The sequence below is a fragment of the Protobothrops mucrosquamatus genome, unplaced genomic scaffold, assembly GCF_001527695.2.
Source record: "Protobothrops mucrosquamatus isolate PMUCROS unplaced genomic scaffold, P.Mucros_1.0 scaffold85, whole genome shotgun sequence".
NCBI lineage: Eukaryota > Metazoa > Chordata > Lepidosauria > Squamata > Viperidae > Protobothrops > Protobothrops mucrosquamatus.
The window spans coordinates 307,110-329,874 of NW_015386462.1; the positions used below are offsets into that span (position 1 = coordinate 307,110).

The window sequence follows — 22,765 nt, forward strand, 5'->3', positions numbered from 1 at the left end:
TAAAACCTTAAGTATAACTTTTAAATAAAAAGATTATATGGATTCAAACATCTTAATATTTTACTTCAATCAATTTTTACTTCTGAACTACCTATTTATTTATACATATATACACGCATGCGGGCGCGCCACACGCATAAACAATGAAATTGGAGGCTAAATCAAAGATAATATTGACATTTCCACGTACTAATTAGGTAAATTGATCATAATAAGCTTAACAGAAGCCAATTTCACATAAAAATGTGTTAATCAATAAGACAAACCAAGAATGGATCATAAGAATGGCCAATGTACAAAAATGATAAAGGCAGCTGTTATAAAAATATTTTCAGTGAGCATTAACATATCCGTACAACTCGTTATTAACAACTAACAATTAATTTGAAATAGACAAGTCTATACAGTAGCTTAAGTTGCACTGACTGAACTAAGCACATAATAAACTGACTTTTACAACAATGTAAATTAAATCATATTGGATAACCTTCAGAGAGAGATATTTTATTTCTACTCTGAGCAGGATTATGTATAGAACCAGTATAATTTGATTGTTTCCATGTGCCACTAATAAATGTACTTAATTACTTAAATGTAATTCTACTTTCAAAGGGACTTTTTCTGGGGTAAACTGAAACAAAAATCCAGATAATACCTTATATAACTGTATATAACTGAAACACATATATATGTTAATATATATGCTTCATTTATTTTAAAAACTGTAGATGTGTCAAGGATGCTTTTTAAAATTATTACAGTTATATTAATTAAAAAAACCCAGACTGATCATGGTTTTTATCAAGTTATAACTGCAAAATATATATGGTGTATTTAATTTCATATCTCAGCAAATTTATAATCCAATTTATGATGATATTGATTAAATATTAAAAAGGATTTTCATTAATTTGCAAACCAATTACAGTAAATTTGGGGAAATAGTAAATACTTAAAATGTTGATAGCTTTGAAAGAAGAAATTAGGCAGGTGCAAGTAAAAATCTGAGAAGTCTGTTTTTATCAACAAACAACATATTGCTGAGCATGACTATAAATCTGTTGATTCTGGAGTACATTTGTTTATTAGGACAAACTATATTTTATTGTTTAAAGAAATTTCTGGATTTTTTTATTTTTCATGTTTTTTTAAAGGGAACTCTTTTATATCTACTTTTAGTTGACATACTATGTATGTATGTATATGCTATCAGAACATCTGGAAATAGAACATAACAAAAAAGGAAAAAATGCCCAATTTTTTTTCTAACATTTTGTAAATAAATATGGGGTATTTAGTTCTGTATATTGCAACAGAAGTCTTTTGTACATTTTAATTCAAGTTAAGCCTAAATCTTCTCCAATGGAGTTTCAATCTACAAGGATCAGAAACACTAATTTTTTGGTACACCAAAAGGCATGTTCACAAACCATCTATGTAAAACTGGCTACAAGCTAATAATGTGATTTCTATTCTTGTTTCATCATAAAGTTCATCAAATACAATAAATTGATGCATTTGTAAAAAATATGCATTTTGTTAGAGACATTTAACACCATTAAATATTGCTGAACACAAGACGCTCCCTGAGGTGTAAACATCAAATAACTCGAACAGATTTACACATCAGCCCCATCAAACAGTTTATTACAACACTACATCTATTATAATCAAATTGGTGCGCTTTACAGACATTATCTTGAACATTTAAACAAGAACCAACTACTATAAAAACAAGCATTTACTTGACTTTTTTCCAATTTCTGCACATTTTATTGTCAAATATATATAACCAGTAATAGTTGCAAAAAGCTATATGTTTTAAATCACACAGGTTCCTTCAAATAAAAACAGCTAAGCAACATAAAAAGTAAGAGAGCTACTGGTTACCATATATGCAGATTTGCTTTATTCAGATCTATTCCTGTTCAATTTATCCATGAATCCTTTACAGCTCTGTTCGATCACAAGAAGTAAACTGCCGGACAAGCCTCTTTCCACGAAGTTACATTTCTTTTCTGGTGAGGTGCTCCTCTTCCTTCAGCTGTAATGTGTTAAAATTTGTGATGTAGATTTTGCTAGATCCCACAGCAAGCAAAAATGGTGGTTTAACTATACATACACAATTTATACACATCAAATCTATTTCAGCATGTAAATAAAAAATAGAAATAACAAAAATTTGTTTGAAAACCTTCTGAATTGCAGGTTGATCCTTTAAAAATCATTTTACAGGAATATATACCTAATTTTGTAAAAAGTAAACATAAATAGGAATGTTTCCTCAGATCAACATTCAAAAAAGTGCGCAGAGAATTATGCATCAGCCAGATCATTTTATTACATTGTTAACCATTTTAATTAAAAAAATGAAACTATGTGAACAGCTAAATAATAAAACTGTTAAAAACAGAAATTAATCTGACAGATAAATTATAAATAGTTCCTTTCATCTATGTAGCTTTTTCTCCATGGGTAAAAGTCAGATAGACAGACAACTAGATATGTATATGAATTAAGAGAAATGTGGAAAAATGAAATGAACTTGACTCACTTCTAAACATAGCTAGCACTCAAATGTGACTGATTCTCAGGTGCAGTCATATAGGATATTTATAAGCAGCAATCACATAGTAAGTGTTTGGCACTTTGAAATGCCAAAGTCAACTCAATAACAAAATTACTAAAGACTTTACCACAGTTACATAACTGCAAAGATCACATGGAAGACTTACTTTTGCTTCGGATACCATGAATAATTATTTAATTTATACTGTGATACAAACAACACTCCCCCCCCCAGTTTAATAAAACCAAGAGCTAACATGTTCTTTCTTTTCTTCAGGCTGTATCAGAAACTATTTTTAAAAGTTTGCTCCGTTTAACAAAAAAATGTGCCCTAACACATGAATTTCGGAAACAAAATACTCAAAATTTATACTCCATATCTTTAGATTCTAGGTAATTAGCTTTTTAAAAAGTTCTACACTTTTTAATAATAACATTATTGTTGAATATTCTATGTCAAATCTACAGTAAATACACACACACTGCTTGGTAACTATTATAACTGATATTAAAAATGATAAAAAATACATTTATACATCACATATTTGTTCATTCCTATGCCCATGCTAGCAGAAAGCAAGCTATACCATTTTTAATAGTGTTTACTTTTAAATATGTTTCCAGTCTTAAAACAGAAATTTTAAATCTTACTGTAAACTAAGTCACGCTGAATCTAGTGGAACATGGTTCCCAAAAAAATATTAGGATGTAGCATAAAACATCAAAGCAATAATTTTTTAAAAAAATAGAAAATGTAAACTATTTGGAAAAGTACATATTGATATATTGTGTGCGCAGATATCTAGATAAAGAATTTCAGAACACAAAGCAATATGCAGCTGCCATAAGGTCTCTCTTACTACTGATACAGTTCAAATTAGAGAAATTAATTTAATTAATAAAAATGTCAGATGCCCTTTTCTGGTGATTCCTTTTCTGCCACAATGGGTTTTAAGCAGGTGAGAATTTAGTTTTCACTTTGAGTATTAAGTATTTGGATTTTTCCCCCTGTTGTACCTTAAAATCTTTTTAAAATTGATTTTATTAACAAGATGAATCAAAATGTGCATAAATTGTGTAACTTTAAGTTATAATGCACAGCTGGAATTTCAGTTTCAGAGGAACAAAATAACAGCTGCAAAATTATTAGAATTTTCCATTCTGAATACAGTGTCCATTAAGTACCTAAAAAATAATAAACATGAAGAAACATACCAATAACTATAATGAACTATTTCTAAAACACTATCTTGTTGGTAAACACATTTTTACGATTATCAGTAACAAATTTATGAACAGACTCCAAACTTCTCAGATTCTATTCTAAACTATTTCAACATGAATAAATTAATAAATTTAGACTAACATTATTTCCATTGGTAGGTAATATTTTAAAAAAAGCTATACTAGCATGTTGTGGATTGGGATTACTATAACACAAAATCAGATTTAAACTCTGGTTTATATACTGGAAAAATATTCAGTGACTTAAATTTTTATAGGAGCATTGCTATTTAGAGATATTTTTCAGTATTTATATTAAAATTATTACAATGGTAGTAGAGTTTTGATATTACCAATATTCTTTCATAAAAAGAAAATATCTCTTTCTTCTACTAAATACGTAATATTTTCTGCAACTGTTTTTATTGGCCAATTATTTCAGTGGAGATGTCTGCTGCAATATGTAAATGCAAGTCAAAAACCCAATAGCTTTCGCAATTATTCAAAGGTTTCACTGTGGCTTCACTAAATAGCAATTCAGTCCTTTTGAATAGTTCCCATATGTTAATAAAAATATAAAGATAAGGCAGGATTAGGAACTATGAAAGTGATTAGGCAACTTCTCATCCTCTCAATCACTTCCTACTTTCATTCTTTAGAACAATTTATTTTCCTGTCTAATAATATCTTATAATATCAAACCAGGTAAATTACTTCTTTTGATTTTTAAAAGAGCAGGCAGAATTTATGGACATTATGGAAAAGGACAGATGCAGTGTCACACAACACACAATCCCCAAAACCTGACCTTGTTTTTTACAACTGCAAGCCCATGACATTTTAGTTTATTGTAATTCCTTATATTCAAAGCCTGACACCACCACCCCAAAACATTTTCAGTGAGATTAATACCCATATTGTAACATAAACACTTATTTTTCAAGCACACATCACACCATAGTTTCAAATCAATCAAATCAAGTCTTAGGTTTGTTGTATTTTAATGGATAAATGTATACTTGTATAAATTCGTTGCAAATAAAATACTTTGACTTTTCTCTTCCAAGGAGACTCTAACAGTATTTCAGCTTTTGGGAAGGAAAATGTATTCCAACAAAAGTCCAATTATGTATGTGTGCTTTTTCTGTTTTACTTTTACTTCTAAATACTATTAAATATTATATAGTTGTATATACAAAATGAAACTTCGGTGCTATGTCTTACTTTGCTTTTACTCGAGTTAAAAAAATATGTATTAGTTTTGTCTAGAATTTGTTTATTCTGCTACATTACAAGAGCTCAAGTTGGGTGACTCAATTCTGACTAAGTTAAATTCTATGCATCAACATGGGATTCCTTTGATATGGCCATTTCTCCCTTCATGCAAGGGATGATGCCAGGAAGCCACATTTTTTTTATCTTCAATCCAAGCTAGTTTCCAAGCTGGACTTGCATTAGAGGAAAGCAGCTTCCTACTCATTTATGTGTCAGAGCGCAAAAGCAAAAGAGATATCATATTGATGCAGTTATGTGTGGCTAGAATCTGACTACCTAATGCAATCAGTCACAATTTCTCATAATTTCAATTGATAAATTCTACTGAGTGCACAAAAATAATCTTAAAATTTTATATATTTCTATATATTTTCACACTGAGATATAAGAGAAACTAATGAAGCTAAAACTGTAGCAAATAAAATAGAACAATACTGTTGAATTGCGTTAAAACCACAGTAAGCAAGAAAGGCACTCCAATATATTTGTTGAAAAATGAATTTTAACCCCACGATCTTTGTCACTTTCAAAATCAAATTAGTTCACATAGGAAAAGCAGTTCAAATCAAATTTTGTTATGAATCTATTAGAAAAGGGTGATTGTGTTCACAACCACAATTATGAAAAAAATGAAGGAACTGGACTAGCATAAATATAACAGCAAAATTACTAACATGTACAAAATTGTTATTCATTTTGCCAATATAGGTGTTCACAAAATAATTCTTACTAAAACTGGTAGATGATTAATTATATTTACAATTATTCATATTTTTTTAACCACCAGTACTAAAGAGTACCAGTAAAATAAATATTATAGCAAAAAAGGCATAAACATACAATCATCTGGAATAAGAATTTCAGATACAAATATCAAGTCTTTTAGGTTTAAAAGAAATGCTTTCTCGCAAAGATTTTAAACAAAAATTTGGATTATAAAAGGGAGACATAGTTGTTGCCAACCATCTAATCCAACTAGCTGCGCTCCCTATACATTTCACTGATTTCAGAACAAATTAGCATTGCCTCTTAAGACAGCAGTAACAGTATTGACTAATCTAGCCATAGAATCTACTCATTTAAATGAATATAGGTATTTAATACATCTGCCCAATCCATTTAATATTACAATTTACAAGGGTCATGAACAGGATGTAACCAACTTAAGTTCTAAATATAGGCTCAGTCATCTGATATGCATTTGGTACATAATTATTCTGATCTTGTATCTTTATTTATATAGTTTATGCAAAATAGATAAGAGGTGAAGTAGTACAACCGTTATGTTTGGATACAAGTGTTTATTCTGTTCTGGTAGATTCCATTTTATTATGTGCAATGCCTGTACATAAAATGCTGAGAAGATGGAGAAATTTTGTTTCCACTTTTCATTAGGTATTGCAGCCTACCCCATCTGGTGCAGCCTACATATGTTAGATTATAATTTCCATCATCCTCAGACAGTATAACCATTTCCTGTGCTGACTGGAAAATGCAAGCAGTAATCCAACATATCTGGAAGCCACTAGATGGTGAAAGCTACACTGAATGTGCAAATACAAATATTCTTCCCAAGAATGAAATGTTAGATTTTTTTTCTACACACAAAGACAGATTAAGAACACGCTTTGTAAAAAAACAAAACAAAAAGAAGCCACACTTTAAATTTTACACAAATCTGACCAAGTATTATGTGCATTCAAACTACTTTTAAACTATAATGATGTTTGCTTATAGTGGTCTGAGAACACAGATAAATTGTCAAATGAAGCTCAAATTTATCAATGCTAGGTTGATTCATCCTCTTTTTAATTTAATACTGTATCAAAGTTGCAAGAACAAATCACTGTAAGCAAGTAAGTAAAAATAACAAATTGATAACTTTCAAAATCTGTTGTTAGTTAAATATCTTGTTTGTAATATATATGATATGCATCAGAGCTTAAGAATTTTTAATTTCCTGCATTTTTAAATGCTTATTTATGACAGCGTAAAATTAGTAAGCTCATCACATGAGATAATCTACAATTTTCATGCCTGAAGCAATTTTAGAAATTGTGATTATTATTTCTATGCAGTAATGTTGCTTTCAGCTTTTAATCTAACTATGTATATCATCCAACACAAATATGATGATCTGTTGCTATTTGCACACAAATTTCTGGGTTTTTTGGCAAGTACAAGAAAATAGATATACATCTGAAATATTTACAATTTTCTTGTACTTTTATAATGACAATTTACAAAAGACATAACAAAAATTACAGAAATTTATGAAAACATCCCAAATAATCCAGTAGCCAGAAGAACATGTCAAGGTACATTTAAAAAAAAACATCATTAAACACATTGAAACCATGTGAAAATCCATTTTGGGATCATTCAATGTACCATTCATTAACCCACAAACAAGATTGGAAAGTTACATCTGATTTCAGAGGAACTACATAAATACAAGTAATACCTATGGCTGTAGTAAATGTGGGTGATTATCATTTTAGGTTCAATCATAGGAAGAGAAAACAAATTTCGGCACGTTGAGAAACTCCTGTTCAAAGGTGAGCAGTAGAGTTCTTGCAGTGTATGACTATATATTATATATATATGGTTTCATCTTACTCATAAAAACTGAGTAGGAAAAATAAGGCTGAGTATACTATATAAACTTCAAAAGACCACACAGTAATGCATTTTTGTGAACTCATTAAGGAAGAACTTGTGCAAACCTGATTTCCTCAGGGTCTGGGGATGATATCTTGCACAGTGTTTTTCCACCTGTTAGAAATATTTTTTCTCTTCTGGGATGAAAAAGATATTTGACACAACCTAATATGACTAATTAACATATTTATATTTGGAAAACACTAAAAATATACTTTGTGTGTGTGTGTTCAATATCCTTCATATATTTTAGGTTTGTACAGAAAATTCATTACACTGATAGAAAATTGTGTCACTATGTTACAGGTACATCTAGTTGTATTACTAATTACCAGAGGACACATCCAGAACATAAGATTATGTACTGCTGACATGTACAGCATCTGGTTTAATTAAAACCAAAGATGTAGATGAAAATTGGAATTTTAAATTGTATCATTTATCCTTCAATATTCTCTTTGGATAATGTATATTTTTAGATGGTCAACATGTCAATGTAGATGGGAGGTATTATTGGTTAACACAAATACTGCATAATTTAAAGTCTGAGATGAAAGTTTGGCTGGTGGTTCTATAATCAACACAGAACTTTATATAAAAAAATCTGGTACCCTCATATAACATAGATGGTACAATTATATCAGATTCAGAATTGTGTCCAAAAGAATGCATCTTTTAAAAATAAAAATGGGTTTTATTTCAGAGAAACCAAAGATAATTTTCTGAACAGATAGCTTTGAGTTCTATGACTAATACACAGAACTCTGTATCTCTCCTTGAGGCAGACATCTCATTCTATCTCATAATAGCAAGTGCTACTTATTTTCATAATTGACAAAATGTAGCTACTTTCATGTAAATTTCCCAGTATCTTTTAAAAACCTAAATTCAAGTCTTCATTCAAACTCCTCCTAAGAACTATAAAGTGAAAACTTAAACGTTGTATTTTATGGTTAGATTGCAAATTATATAGTAGTATATTTCATATTTTAGGAATTTATTTTTAGCTATAAATTACATGCTATTATTTCAAATTATGAAATCTAGAAGATTATTGTAAGCATAAGGGCAAATCATATTGTTTTATATTGTCTGATTAATACTTAAATTCATAGAATTGAACTTACTGTGCTGAAATTAGGTAACTGAAAAATTTTGTGAACTGGAACAGAAGCTTCATGTACACAACGAAATTTCAAGAATATAAAAGCAAATTATCATTTCAAACAAAATTTCTCCAGTTTGAATTACATGTGCAAGGATCACTCTATTCAATATGTTTTAATAAACTGTAACAACAAAGGCCAAATTATTATATTTACATGTTTTAGTTTCCTATTATTTGACACTGGCCAAAAGCCAATGGGAGTTTTACCTCATTCCACTTATCACCAGTAAGTGTCTTAAATGGGATGGAGATAGTTGAGCAAGAAAAAGAAGTTCAAAACCACATTGGGCATATGTAAAATAACAGACAGAATTTTCTAGGCTTTTAACATCAAGTCTTTCATACAATACTGCTAGGGTGTATTTAATGTTCTTTAACTGATATATCAACTTAATTATATTTATTAAGGAATATATATCTCAGACTTAATTCAAGGTTATTACCCTTTCATGCACTATTTAAATTAGCAGAATGTTCATATGGACAAATTAGTTGGATATTAACTGTGACTTCTAATTGTATTATTAAGCTCCTGAAACCTTCTGCCTCAAAAAAAATATTTACCTTTAATTTTTACCTTTGGGTCTTCTTTTCACTTTGACCCAAACAGTAATCATGTGGCCTTCCAGATGATGACAGAATACAACTCCCACAATACATCTCTTGACACATCCTTGTAATATATCATTCCCTCTAGAATTTGGGGATAGGTTTCTCTAAGATGAGAAGAGGACTTTCTTTTCTTCCCATCACTGACACATACATATTTTAACAGTTAAACATGCATAAAGGACAATAGCTCTTATATTTATAAAATGAATAGCAAAACTATGATGATGATTCTTTAGGAAAACTCAACTTATGTTTGTACAATTACTGGAAACAGTCACTGCACTAAGACCATAAAATGCCTAACTAACGGCCAAATCTTCCCTCAGCATATATAAAACACCCACCCCCACTGGCCCATGAATCATTTAGCAAAATTCTAAGCATTAATAAATAAAACAGTACTGTACTGCTGTACAGTAGATTCCAAGAACTTTTAGACTTAAAAGAAGTACTACAAATATAAGTATTTTGGGTTGAAAGTCTGCATTGTGCACATAGGTTTCTATAAAAAGTTTTTTGAATGAAATAAAAAAATAAGCAGGATTATCACGTGAGGAAAGAGACTTATGGAATGTCAGGTGTAAGGGAACCTGAACTGTTTTAAAAATACTGTAAATATAATTCTTACTTGCAAATAGCAAAGATTTGCAAACATTTTACAAAATTTTGAAACATCCTGCAGATAAAATTAAGTAAGAAGAGCATGCAGTCAACAATAATTAAGTGTCATCTACTCAGAAAAGTTTAAGACAGTCAATAATAAATAAAACTAATACATTTTTCACTGTGTATTGAGTGTACTTATTATTCTTGAAAAAAATCATAAATTCCATGTGACAAGTGCAAAAAAATTTGAAACTCAAAAAATACCTGTTATAATGTGAAACGACACATGTTCATGATAATTATTCTCTACTTAATTAGTATGTAACCTAATGATAGCTATGTCTACAGAAGTAAACAGTGTTTATTAGATAACTGAAAAAATCTGGAAGCCAAGAAAAGTTAATTGCTGTAAGATAAAAAAAAGGGAACATAATGATTCTCTAGTGAGAAACTTCAAATATTTTTGACCATTGGCAGCATGTTCAAATAAATTTTCAGGCTTAAAGAAAAAAAGGCAATAAATCGCTGTAACTAGAATCTTAAAGAAATGAAAGTGACTTTTAAGTAAAGAGAATCCTGGTAGTGCAGTGGTTAGAATGCAGTACTGCAGGCAAACTCTGCCTATAGCTTGGAGTTCGATCCTGATGGGGCTCAAGGTTGACTCAGCCTTCCATCTTTCCAAGATCAGTAAAATGAGGATCCAGATTGTTGGAGGCAATATGCTCACATTGTAAACAGCCCAGAGAATGCTGTAAAAGCACTATGGGGCAGTATATAAATGTAACTGTTATTGATATTGCTATTAAAAGAAAGTGATACCCAAAAAAATAGCACACTATTATTTAATTTATTGGAACTAAAACATAAGACAGCATCAACCTTTGGAAAGCATATATTAAAGCTATTCTAAATGTCACATTGTTAACTATATTCTACGCTACTTTAAAAAAAAACCCAAAACTATGAATAATATTGAAGACAACTATGTATATTTTCTTGGTGTGGAAAAAAGCATGCAAGGTTTATCAAGGGTGGAAAAAGAACCAGAGAATAAATTGTCAAAAAAAGAAGAAGCAGCAACTCATATGACTGCATAAATGAAATTGTACTGATACATTCAGCTAGAATCACATTACTTTACAGGCTATAAAGAAGTCTATTAAAAATAAGAAATTTATATTGATTACTGCCATGAAGAGAAACATCTCTTACTGAATAGAAGAATCAGGAATTCTATACAAAGTTCTATGAATAATCAATATTACAAATATATAACTGCTTTTTGGAATTTTTAATGTGTAGAAAGTACGGCATTAATATTTATTTTTTGTTTAATCCACATTTAAATAGGGTAGTCAAACAGAACTTGAAAGATACAGGAATATAAGTTCTAAAAATTTTCACAATGTCTACAACTTTACTGCCACTAGCTATAGTTTTTGTTTGGTTGTTTTGAATACTTAAGGAAGGTCTAATGCTCAAATCTATGAATGAACCCAGTGATTTCAAGAGGCTTCAAGTTCAAATCAATGTGTTCAAGTAGTTAAGCTCTTAAAGCCTATCCAGATAATGCAATAGCTCACAGGGCTCACTGGTAGTCTCCTCTAGCAGCGCTAGATCAGTCTTCAAGCATAGCAACCACTGACTGTAATAGCTGTTGCTTCTTGAACCTCTTAGTTTCAACTTTGGCTTCCTATTACTAAACAAGAAGTTTATAAATACTATTTTACAAATCTTAAGAATCAAGACTATTCCAATACTGGCTCCTCAAATCCTAAAGAAAAACCCATGTTGCTCTCCTTTTCTGCAAATATCTAAGGACAGGGCATATAATAACAGGACCAACTGGATCCTAAAGATCTGAATTAGCTATTTGGCAATTAATTAATAAGACAACAAAAACCACATATCACTTCTAAAAAGAAATGCATGCAATTAGCAGAGGAGGGAAAGGGAAGGAATAGTTGGAGATACCACTCTCATACTTACCTGACCATATCTCCCAATGAAAAGTGTATTCAGTACAGCATACTGCTACATAATTCAAGAATATATATTTATTACATTTTCAAAATTAGTAAATTAATTATCCAGGAACAAATTTGCCCACCTCTTTAACGATGACGATATTCTCGTTCTCTATCACGCTCTCTATCACGGTCTCTATCACGGTCACGATGCCTCTCACGTTCACGGCTTCTTTCCCGATAATAATCATCATGGCGATCTCTGCTACGAGATTTATGGCGTCGGCTTTTTTCCCTTGATCTACTATGGTCTCTCTCCCTTGAACGTTCACGTCTTCTAAAAGAAATTACTTCCTTAATTCTCTAAAATCAATTTACATATCTTGTAATAATCTAAAATTTCTTGAAGTTTTGAATAAAAAAAACTAGTCCCAGTACAACTACTTATGATGAATATGTTTTGATAGCCCCATTTTTCTAAGTAATGCAAGGAATGACTGTTATTGAGATGAAAAGGCAAAATAGATTTTTGTAGTACTAATTACAAATATACAAAATGTTCTGGGCACAAAAGCTTGATGCATTAAAGAACTAGTTTTGGACTGTCCATGCCTGAACCAAAACATGCTTCTTTGAATGTTTTAGTCCATCCACAAATGAAGCAGGGTTATTTTGCTCCATGTATAGGAATAAAACAGGATTTTTGCAGGCCAGTGAATCATTGGCAACAGCTGAAAGACAGGAGGGTAGGGAAAATGGTAGGATGATAGGAGATGGGCCAATGGTACATGAAGTGCCGAATGCTGAGAAGGGATAGAAGAGGCAATGTATACCAGCCTTGTCTTATTTGTTCATCCATATTTTATCTCACCCCAAATCTGCAAAGTATTATATATTTTTTGGTTATACTGAAGTATGGCTGAAGTAAAACAGTTTGGTAGACCTCAAGAACACAATGTTTGTTCTGAATTTGGAAACGCATTTTTCCTATCTCGTGTACAGGTATACTCTTGGCATTGATTTTGAAAATACAGTGTATTTCTTTTTACTGGATTCACTTCAGAGCTAGATGCTATTTAAAAATGTTTTCTTACTTTCTATTCTAAAATTTCATCACAAATCTTTATAATTTTAGTTCCATTTGTTTTTATAATAATTTTAATTATATGTTTGTGCGCACATGTATGTGTGTGTGTGTGTGTAAAAGGTGGCTTAAATAGGATTGCTATTCCACTGAATGAATTTGCACATGACATGACTAAAAATGAATTTTCAAATTTTACATGTATTTTCCTAACCAAAAAATTGAATGTCTAAAGATAAAAAGAGATCCAAGAATCATACATTTATTACAGAACTCTTCTTGTTCTACTAAACATCAAGTCAAGATTTTTAAACAAAAGGTTTACCTTGACCCAGAACCGTAAGACTTTGATTCAATCCCATGAAGACAATCTTGCAGAGAGCTAATAAGTACTTTGCAGCGATCATCTGCAGATACTTTGGACTGTTTAATTAATGAAATTGCAGTCACCAATGTTTCTATAGCACTTCCATATTCCGCTGGAAAATAAAATTTGGTGAACAGATATGTATTTGATTACTATAAAAAAAACATATAGTTCAAATATTTTCTTTTCCTTCTCAAAAATGTACCAAAACTAAAATCATGCAAATATATAGTGAAGGAAAAAAGTATTTGATCCTCTGCTGATTTTCTACGTTTGCCCACTGACAAAGAAATGATCAGTCTATAATTTTAATGGTAGGGTTTATTTTAACAGTGAGAGACAGAATAACAACAACAACAAATCCAGAAAGACGCATTTCAAAAAAATTATGAACTGATTTGCATTCTAATGAGTGAAATAAGTATTTGATCCCCTATCAGTCAGCAAGATTTCTGGCTCCCAGGTATCTTTTATACAGCTTGTTACCTGTATAAAAGATACCTGTCAATCAATCAGATTCCAAACTCTCCACCATGGCCAAGCCAAAGAGCTGTCCAAGGATGTCAGGGACAAGATTGTAGACCTACACAAGGCTGGAATGGGCTACAAGACTATTGCCAAGTAGCTTGGTGAGAAGGTGACAACAGTTGGTATGATTATTCGCAAATGGAAGAAACACACAATAACTGTCAATCTCCCTCGGTCTGGGGCTCCATGCAAGATCTCACCCCATGGAGTTTCAATCATCATGAGAACGGTGAGGAATCAGCCCAGAACTACACGGGAGGATCTTGTCAATGATCTCAAGGCAGCTAGGACCATAATCACCAACAAAACAATTGGTAACACACTATGCCATTAAGGACTGAAATCCTGCAGCACCCGCAAGGTCCCCCTGCTCAAGAAAGCACATGTATAGGCCCGTCTGAAGTTTGCCAATGAACATCTGAATGATTCAGAGGACAACTGGGTGAAAGTGTTGTGGTCAGATGAGACCAAAATTGAACTCTTTGGCATCAACTCAACTCTCTGTGTTTGCCTATGACCCCAAGAACACCATCCCCACTGTCAAACATGGAGGTGCAAACATTATGCTTTGGGGGTGTTTTTCTGTAAGGGGACAGGACAACTTCACCACATCAAATCTTGGGTGAGAACCTCCTTCCCTCAGCCAGGCATCGAAAATGGGTCGTGGATGGGTATTCCAACATGGCAATGACCTAAAACACACAGCCAAGGCAATAAAGGAGTGGCTCAAGAAGAAGCACATTAAGATCCTGGAGTGGCCTAGCCAGTCTCCATACCTTAATCCCATAGAAAACCTCTGGCTCTGGAGGGAGCTGAAGGTTCAAGCTGTGGTTGCTGGAACTGGGTATGTCTAGTTTAACGAAGAGAAGGACGAGGGGGGACATGATAGCAGTGTTCCAATATCTCAGGGGCTGCCACAAAGAAGAGGGAGTCAAGCTATTCTCAAAGGCGCCTGAAGGCAGGGCAAGAAGCAACAGATGGAAACTGATCAAGGAGAGAAGCAACTTAGAACTAAGGAGAAACTTCCTGACAATTAGAACAATTAACCAGTGGAGCAACCTGCCTCCAGAAGCGGTGAATGCTCCAACACTGGAAGTTTTTAAGAAGAGACTGGACAGCCATTTGTTCCTGCCTGAGCAGGGGGTTGGACTCAATGACCTCCAAGATCCCTCCCTACTACTACTACTACTACTACTACTACTACTACTACTACTACTACTACTACTTCTTCTTCTTCTTCTTCTTCTTCTTCTTATTATTATTATTATTATTATTATTATTATTATTATTATTATTATTATTATTATTATTATTATTTGGAGACGACGCAAAGAGGAGTGGGACAAAATCCCTCCTGAGATATGTGCAAACCTGATGGCCAATTACAAAAAATGTCTGACCTCTGTGATTGCCAACAAGAGTTTTGCCATCAAGTACTAAGTCATGTTTTGCGAAGGGGTCAAATACTTCTTTCACTCATTAAAATGCAAATCAATTTATAACTTTTTTGAAATGAGTTTTTCTGGATGTTTTGTTGTTATTCTGTCTCTCACTGTTAAAATAAGCCTACCATTAAAATTGTACACTGATCATTTCTTTGTCGATGGGCAAACGTACAAAATCAGCAGAGGATCAAATACTTTTTCCCTCACTATACAATAAGCTGATAAACCTGTTCTTGGTGTACAGTACACCACTTTAGATTATAAACTAGAACTTAAAATGAATGAGTAGGACTCAGTCATAAGATTTAAGTCCATCACTTTAAAAAATATAATTAAATACTAGGGGAAAAGATTCCACTCTAGTATTCCTCCTGACACGAATAGTCTCTGTATAAAAATCTTTTTTTAAAAAAAGTATGCTATCATATGTGCTCTATGACAGGGGTCCCCAAATTATGGTCCGCGGCCCAGTACCGGCGCGCAGCCTGTTGGCCACCAGGCCATGGGAATAGCTGGCAAGCTTCACCCACTCACGGTAGCACCGCTGCGCGGTCACTAGCAGCCCCATTTACGCATGCGTGGGGGATGTTAGCACTGCTGCATCATGCGGGTGCCGGTGGCCCATTTGCACATGTGCGCACCCCATTGATATGCATGGCCTGTTTGCACATGCGTGTGGGCATCAGCCCACTTGCACATGCGCACGCACATTTCCCTGTTGCTCCTGTTCCTTCCGGGCCACCAAGCCAGAAAGGTTAGGGAACTCTGCTCTGAGTCCACTCCCCCTCTCCCTTCTGGAATGGAACAACGATCCTTGGCCAACTCACAACGGCCAACTTGCTGCAGCTAATTCGCTGTGGGACAATTCACCACAGCTAACTCTCCACAGGCCAATTCAATTTAATTAAAAAATTATTCTAATTTTTATCATTCACATTTCATTTTATCCCTCCTTTTGCATCCTTTAATGATTCTATTCCACCATTTCTTTGATATTAGTGTAACTCTTGTCCCGCAGCAAGTTGGCCACAGTGAGTTGTCCTAGATCACCCTTCTATCTGACATACAATACACAGATTTACTTATCCATCATTCATACAAACATCAATTTAATAATATTAAGCAACATTAGAATCTATACCACTCTACTCTTCCAAATCGTTCAGTAGATTGAAGAGCTGATGATACCTGTAATTTCTGAATTATAGTTTACAGTTACAGATTATATATGAACAATAAAAATCCAGTATACCTATCCTTTCTTGAAACTTGTGTAAAAGTTTTTCCACATGTATATTCATAAAAGAAGTATACAATTTTGTTGCTGTTATATTTTTTCTTTTAATTATTGCTTTCTTTTGTTCCATTTTATTAAATAAAAGCAAAATGTTTAAAAATCCAAAAAGTATTTTTATATTTAAAAGTTAAAAGAATTTATGATATCAACAACTGGTAAAGCTTTAAAATCAGGCAAAAATAATGAATAAAAATACTGTATTATAAATGCTTTCTGGAAGGATAATATTAGTCAGAGTTGAAACACTAATAGAGGGGCCAAAAGTCAAATGTATGGCGTAAACTTATACTTTGTTTGTACTTCAGAAACAAAGCCCCACTTCCTTGCCCTTGGAAGCTATATATAAGAAAATAAAGCCACAAAAATTACCTCTCCAGAAGAAATGTCCTAATTCATACAATAGGAACCAATCCTTTAGATAAGCATAGCGGTAAGCAATAAATATCCTTTGACCAGAAAGCTTTATTTCCTATATTTATTTTTCCAGTTCATCTCTTGCTTACATGTAAATACAGATTATAGAACAAAATAGTCACTAAATTAAATATACTGACCAGCACTTGCATCTGATACAGCTCTTGAAATGGCACTGCTAGAGATAGCCCTATTTCTATTCATAATTTCTTCAAATTCTGCTTCACTTAATGGTGTCCTTGCAGCATCTATTTCTCTGCAAACAGATACAAGTTCATTTTTATTTACTTCCAGCAGCACAATATTACAGAAATTTTAATATGGAATTATAAGCAAAACACATAAAAAGAAAGCTTTTTCTTTGCATACAAAATCTGCAAGCTAGAGAGAAAAAAGTATACTATCACAAAAGCAACAATTCTGATATATTTATGCAGTGCTTTCCATCTTCAGAAAGCTTCAGATGCTTACAAAACTTCTGTCAATCAATGTATGATAATTCAGGTACAGAATCAAAGTTGCCCCAATCAAAAAGTATGGCCTCAATACATATGCTTATTCTTTTATAAGAAACAATAAGTAAATAATTGTGCCAAGAATTAAAAATATTCTATGTTCTGTAATGATATAGTACACATAAGCAAGATAATATGCTGGCTGCACACTTGGCTAATTACTTAATTACCTAAAATTGGAGATAGAAAATGTTAACTTATTCTGCTAGTGCCCTTTTGAACTTTGTGACATCTGTCAATCTCTATCTTAAACAAGATCTGAAGACTGACAATATGAACAGAGCGATCTTTTTTCCTTCTACAGGCACTCTCCTACACCCAAGATGTAATTAACCAGTTTTCTCCTTTCCTCAGCTTGTAACAAATACAAATCAAAATCACATAATTTCACTGAGACACTTAGAAAGGAGATCATGCTTTGTGTGATGTTAGACTGTATGTTCTTCATATTCCTTCCAGTACTATAAATTATATGGCTTAAATTGCTTTTGAGAAATGTTTCTTGCAAATGTTAGTTCTTCTGGTAGAAAGAAAATGCAGAATAAGCAATTCTATCCTCTTAAGAGCAAGAAGTGGATCAAGATCCTACAGCTGATTTAGCATAAGAGGAAATGTCTAAAAATTCATACCTCCCTGCGTTTTGAGTATTATTTTTCGTTTGTCTCCAATACAATGGCATATGTAATTGTTCTCTTATGGACATGTTATTTCCAGTGAAACGCCTATGATATATAATTGACAATTTAAATATAGTTATGGATTGTAGTTGAGATCATCATGAAAATATTGGTCATTATGTGCAGAGGTTCTACTTCTGCTTTCACCACCCTCAGCCCTCCTTTGCTTATTAAATTATTCTCTTTATATTAAAATATAAATTTATTGAGTTCTTTGCATATTCTTTCAAGCATTTATGCATAATGCTTTAACTTCATAAAAATAAGCTTTTTTACATTTTAGATGTTAATTCCACAAATAAATTAATACTACTGGACTCAATGTTTCAGAAAAAAACTATGCTACTTATTTAACAAATCTTCATGCCCACAAAGCCTCACTGATATACTTACAACATGCAAAAAAAAGTATGTATCACAACCTACAAAATTTTGAGGTGATATAACATTCACATAATATAAATACCATCAAAAAATAAATATAAATAAACACTATAAGCCTACAGCATGCTTTCAAATGAAGCTAGCAAATAAGTTGAGTGATGAAGCAGTCATGTGAACTCACTATAGATATTCATAAGCTGAATATTGAAAAGGTACTGCTCAAATACACTGCAAAATGCCTGTTGTCATCCTTTATTTTGTAATGGGTGTTTGCTCATATATTCTGCCACCTGAAAATGTTCTCTAACTCTATCACAATAACTAGTTATTCTAGACAATAAGTATTGCAAATGAAGATCCCTAAACATAGGTAAAGCATACTGAAAAGAAAAGCATGCCAAAGTAAGACAATCCACAGAGGTTCTATTAGAGGCCTCTTCAAATTCTGTCCATTTAGTACAGCTTTGTAGTATTTTGAATCTGAAAGGAAAAAGTGCTTTTGTATACATAAGTGCACTCATATAGTACTTGCAGTAACTCCATAAACACAGCTACTTCTTTTCTCGGGACTGCATGTTTGCCCTCTGCAACTGCAGAGCAATTTGCATCCACACAGGGTCCAAAACAACTTTGTCCCTTCAAACCAGTCCAACTCTATAATTTAAATCTTAAGACAGTAGATACTGAACTGTATTATAGGCTATTATGCCACTGAGAGAACTGTGTCCATCAGAATAATGAATTTTAACATTCCAGAGCAGATGGGTATCTATGTATAAGAGACAGAAGAAAGCAAAAGCCATGTCTGTTATACAAGTATAAATCTCCCTGCATTTAATAGTTAGCAGTTTTGTGAGTAACAGACTCATTAAAAGAAGGATATTTAAAGTTAAAAGCAAATCTACCGAAGGCAAGAGAGATGTAATATATCTCATTAAAATAATATTCATAATACATTCTTTAAAAGGCTTACGTACAATACATAAAGGACAAAAACAAATATGTAAATGAATGAAAGACAAAAAACCTAAGTAGTATTTTTAATCAACTGTTTGGTACAATGCTTTGGTAGGCAGGTGTCACAACACCCCTGGGAACCAAATAGTGACAAAGAGGAACAGTGACTATTCAGTTAAAGTATGGGTGAGCTCTATATACACTTTTTTGCAATTATGAGCCTCAATTTTCTTTTAGCAGGGTTTCCCTGGTGAAACATGTTTTTGTATCACTTTCTAATGCAAAATGACAGATATTCCCCACTGCAGAGAATTCTAGAACTCTTATCAACAGAAGAACATTGGAGATCCCAAAGTCATAAAATACTCACAGGGGGGTTAAAAATAGGAAAATACTGTTTTAATGATGACACCAGATGTTAAATATCTCTTGTCCAAAATGTAACAATACTATCTGAATGGGCTCTAGAATTTCCTTAAGTCAATAAATATGCAATACATGCAAGGCATACTCACCTGCCTGGTGGCCCATAATCACCTCTGTCATATGGTGGAGGTCGGCCATAGGGGTCTGAAGGTGGTGGACCACGACTGTCTGATGTAGGTATGCCACTGTTGGCTGGTGGGGGGAAGAAAGCTGGATTCACGTGTGGGGCGGGAGGGGGAGCTCCTGGTGGTGGCCCAGGTAAGTGAGGAGGAGGAGCCAATGTAAGGGGTGGTCCTAAAGGACCAGGTGGACGAGGGGGGAAAGGACCTGGAGGTGGAGGAGGACCTTGCTGTGGGGGTGGAGGACCTGGTGGAGGACCATAGCCTGGAACTGGAGGTGGAGGACCAGGTGGAAGTGGACCCAATGGAGGTTGGCCAAACGGTTGTCCTGGAAACAGAACTGGAGGAGGGGGACGGTCACCACGATTAGGAGGACCAGTTAGTGGAGGAGGCAGAACCTGGCCAGGTGGAGGAGGACCTGGTGGGCCTGGTGGGCCAGGAGGACCTAGAGGTGGACGTGGAGGAGTCTGTCCAGCTAAAGAGGGAGAGAAAAATGTCCATTATTAATATTCTACTGCCCATGTTTTTCCAAACACATACAAACATTTGCAATAAGTATGCTGTCTCATAGATAAAATCCAAATAGATGTCAAGATTCTAATTCTCCTCTTTTTAGACAAAAGGAAGGATAAAAACTAAAAAAAAAATAACAGTAATCATATTAATGTCATTTGATTTGCTGTTTGTTTCTATAAAAGAATTATTCAAAGAAGTCTTCTTCCTCTGTCTCTTTTATTTAAAAAGCTCACAATTTGAGTATAGGCTCAGAAGGGAAGTATCAACAGTAGAACATAGAATAAGCATACCATCAAAATAAACAAAAATGAAAATGACAAATATGGAAGAAACCTTATAAATAAAACTACGATACCATACTGCTGAGTCTCGCTGGGAATCAGGTGAAATATACATTTAATAAATTATGTTGTTGTTATTCATTTTATTTAACAAACAATTTAGGAAAGCTTTTGACAACTTAGGCAGCTTTAAAAGGAGTTTCATTCTATTCTAAACGGACTACCTTTTCAAACGGAAAAAGTGGAAAGTCTATATTTTAATAGAAGAGAAACCATTAGTTAATGTAAAATTAACTAATGTTTTACATTTCTGTTTCTATTTATTGCAAAACTATATTATACTGTGTCTAAGACTTTGTTCAATACATATTACAGCAATATTTCTGCACTACTGCTAAATTTCAGGAACAAAATAAAAAACTTCAAGTCTCCTACCTCTGCAGAACAACAAAACTGCAAAACATATACAATAGAAGGAAATATTTTACCTGGAAAAGGTGGAGGGGGCCCTCCAGGTCCAGCTGGTCCCGGAAATCTGTCTCCTCCAGGAAGGGCACCTGGAAAACGGCCCCTCCCTCTGTTACTTGGAGGAAAAGTTGCTCGTGAACTACCTCCTGGGGGACCAGCTTTTCCTTCACCAGACATCTGGCCTGATTGTGTAGCTGCAGTTAATGAAATAAAGTGCTTGAAGTGTACTACAGAATTAACAAGACTTTTAAACTGGTTTATTCTATGTCAATTATAGTTTTCATTGGCAATTTTACAGGCAACATATTTTAATAAGAGTTTTGTTTTGTATGTTTTTGTTTTCATTTAGAAAGAAAATTGTACAAAGAAATTTTTACCAAGAAAAAAGAATGTGATTCTCTGGTTTTTATCTATCTACTAGAGTTTAAGATCTTAAAGTAATTTGGCTAGAATATATGTTACAGGTAGTCCTCGACTTACAACCACAATTGAGCTTAAAATTTCTGTTGCTAAGCAAAACATTTGTTAAATGAATTTTGCTCTATTTTACAAGCTTTTCTTGCCACACTTTAGTGCATCCATTGCAGCTGTTAAGTTAGTAACATGGTTGTTATGTGAATCTGGCTTCCCCATTGACTTTGCTTGTCAGAAGATTGTAAAAGGTGATCAGTTGACACTGGGACTTTCAAGTGTCATAAATATGAACCAGTTGCCAAGCACCCGGGTTTGATCACATAACCATGGAGATGTTGCAATGGTCATAAAGTGTGAAAAACAATCATAAGATACTTTTTTCAGTGCTGTTGTAACACTGAACAATCACTAAACAAACTGTTGTAAGTCAAGGACAACCTGTACTATACGTATGCTTAGAGTTAAGTGCACCCAATGAAATATTAGGACTTGATATTTTTTTTTTCAAAATGACCCATGAGATAATCCAGGGGTCCCCAACCTGTGGGCTGTGGCCTGCTGGTCACTGGCCGCGGGAAAGGCTGGCCAGTGTACACATGTGTGTGCGCGCACTCACCCACTCACAAACAGCACAGCACGGCAAAAATGGAGTGGTGCTAGGGAGTGTCATGTGGGCACTAGTACCATTTGTGTCGCGCATGCTCATGGCCCCGTAAAAGATTCCCCCTCCCTTTCCCTCTGATCCACCAACCGAGAAAGATTGGAGACCTCTGAGATAATTTATAGTGCTTC

The 22,765-nt window shown here is 33.4% G+C and overlaps 1 protein-coding gene across 1 annotated transcript in view; it reads right to left on the minus strand.

Moving 5' to 3' along the window:
- Positions 1 to 1,630: 1,630 nt before the first annotated feature.
- The window catches only part of CPSF6 (cleavage and polyadenylation specific factor 6), a 33,857-nt gene continuing 12,722 nt past the window's right edge, over positions 1,631 to 22,765 (minus strand). The window contains exons 5-11 of the mRNA XM_015812458.1: positions 21,580 to 21,753; positions 20,265 to 20,769; positions 18,361 to 18,453; positions 17,357 to 17,472; positions 13,491 to 13,644; positions 12,225 to 12,418; positions 1,631 to 2,044 (exon numbers count right to left, since the gene is read on the minus strand). Coding sequence (XP_015667944.1) covers positions 12,229 to 12,418; positions 13,491 to 13,644; positions 17,357 to 17,472; positions 18,361 to 18,453; positions 20,265 to 20,769; positions 21,580 to 21,753 — 1,232 coding nt within the window. The 3' untranslated portion in view covers positions 1,631 to 2,044; positions 12,225 to 12,228. The remainder of the gene's footprint in view (positions 2,045 to 12,224; positions 12,419 to 13,490; positions 13,645 to 17,356; positions 17,473 to 18,360; positions 18,454 to 20,264; positions 20,770 to 21,579; positions 21,754 to 22,765) is intronic.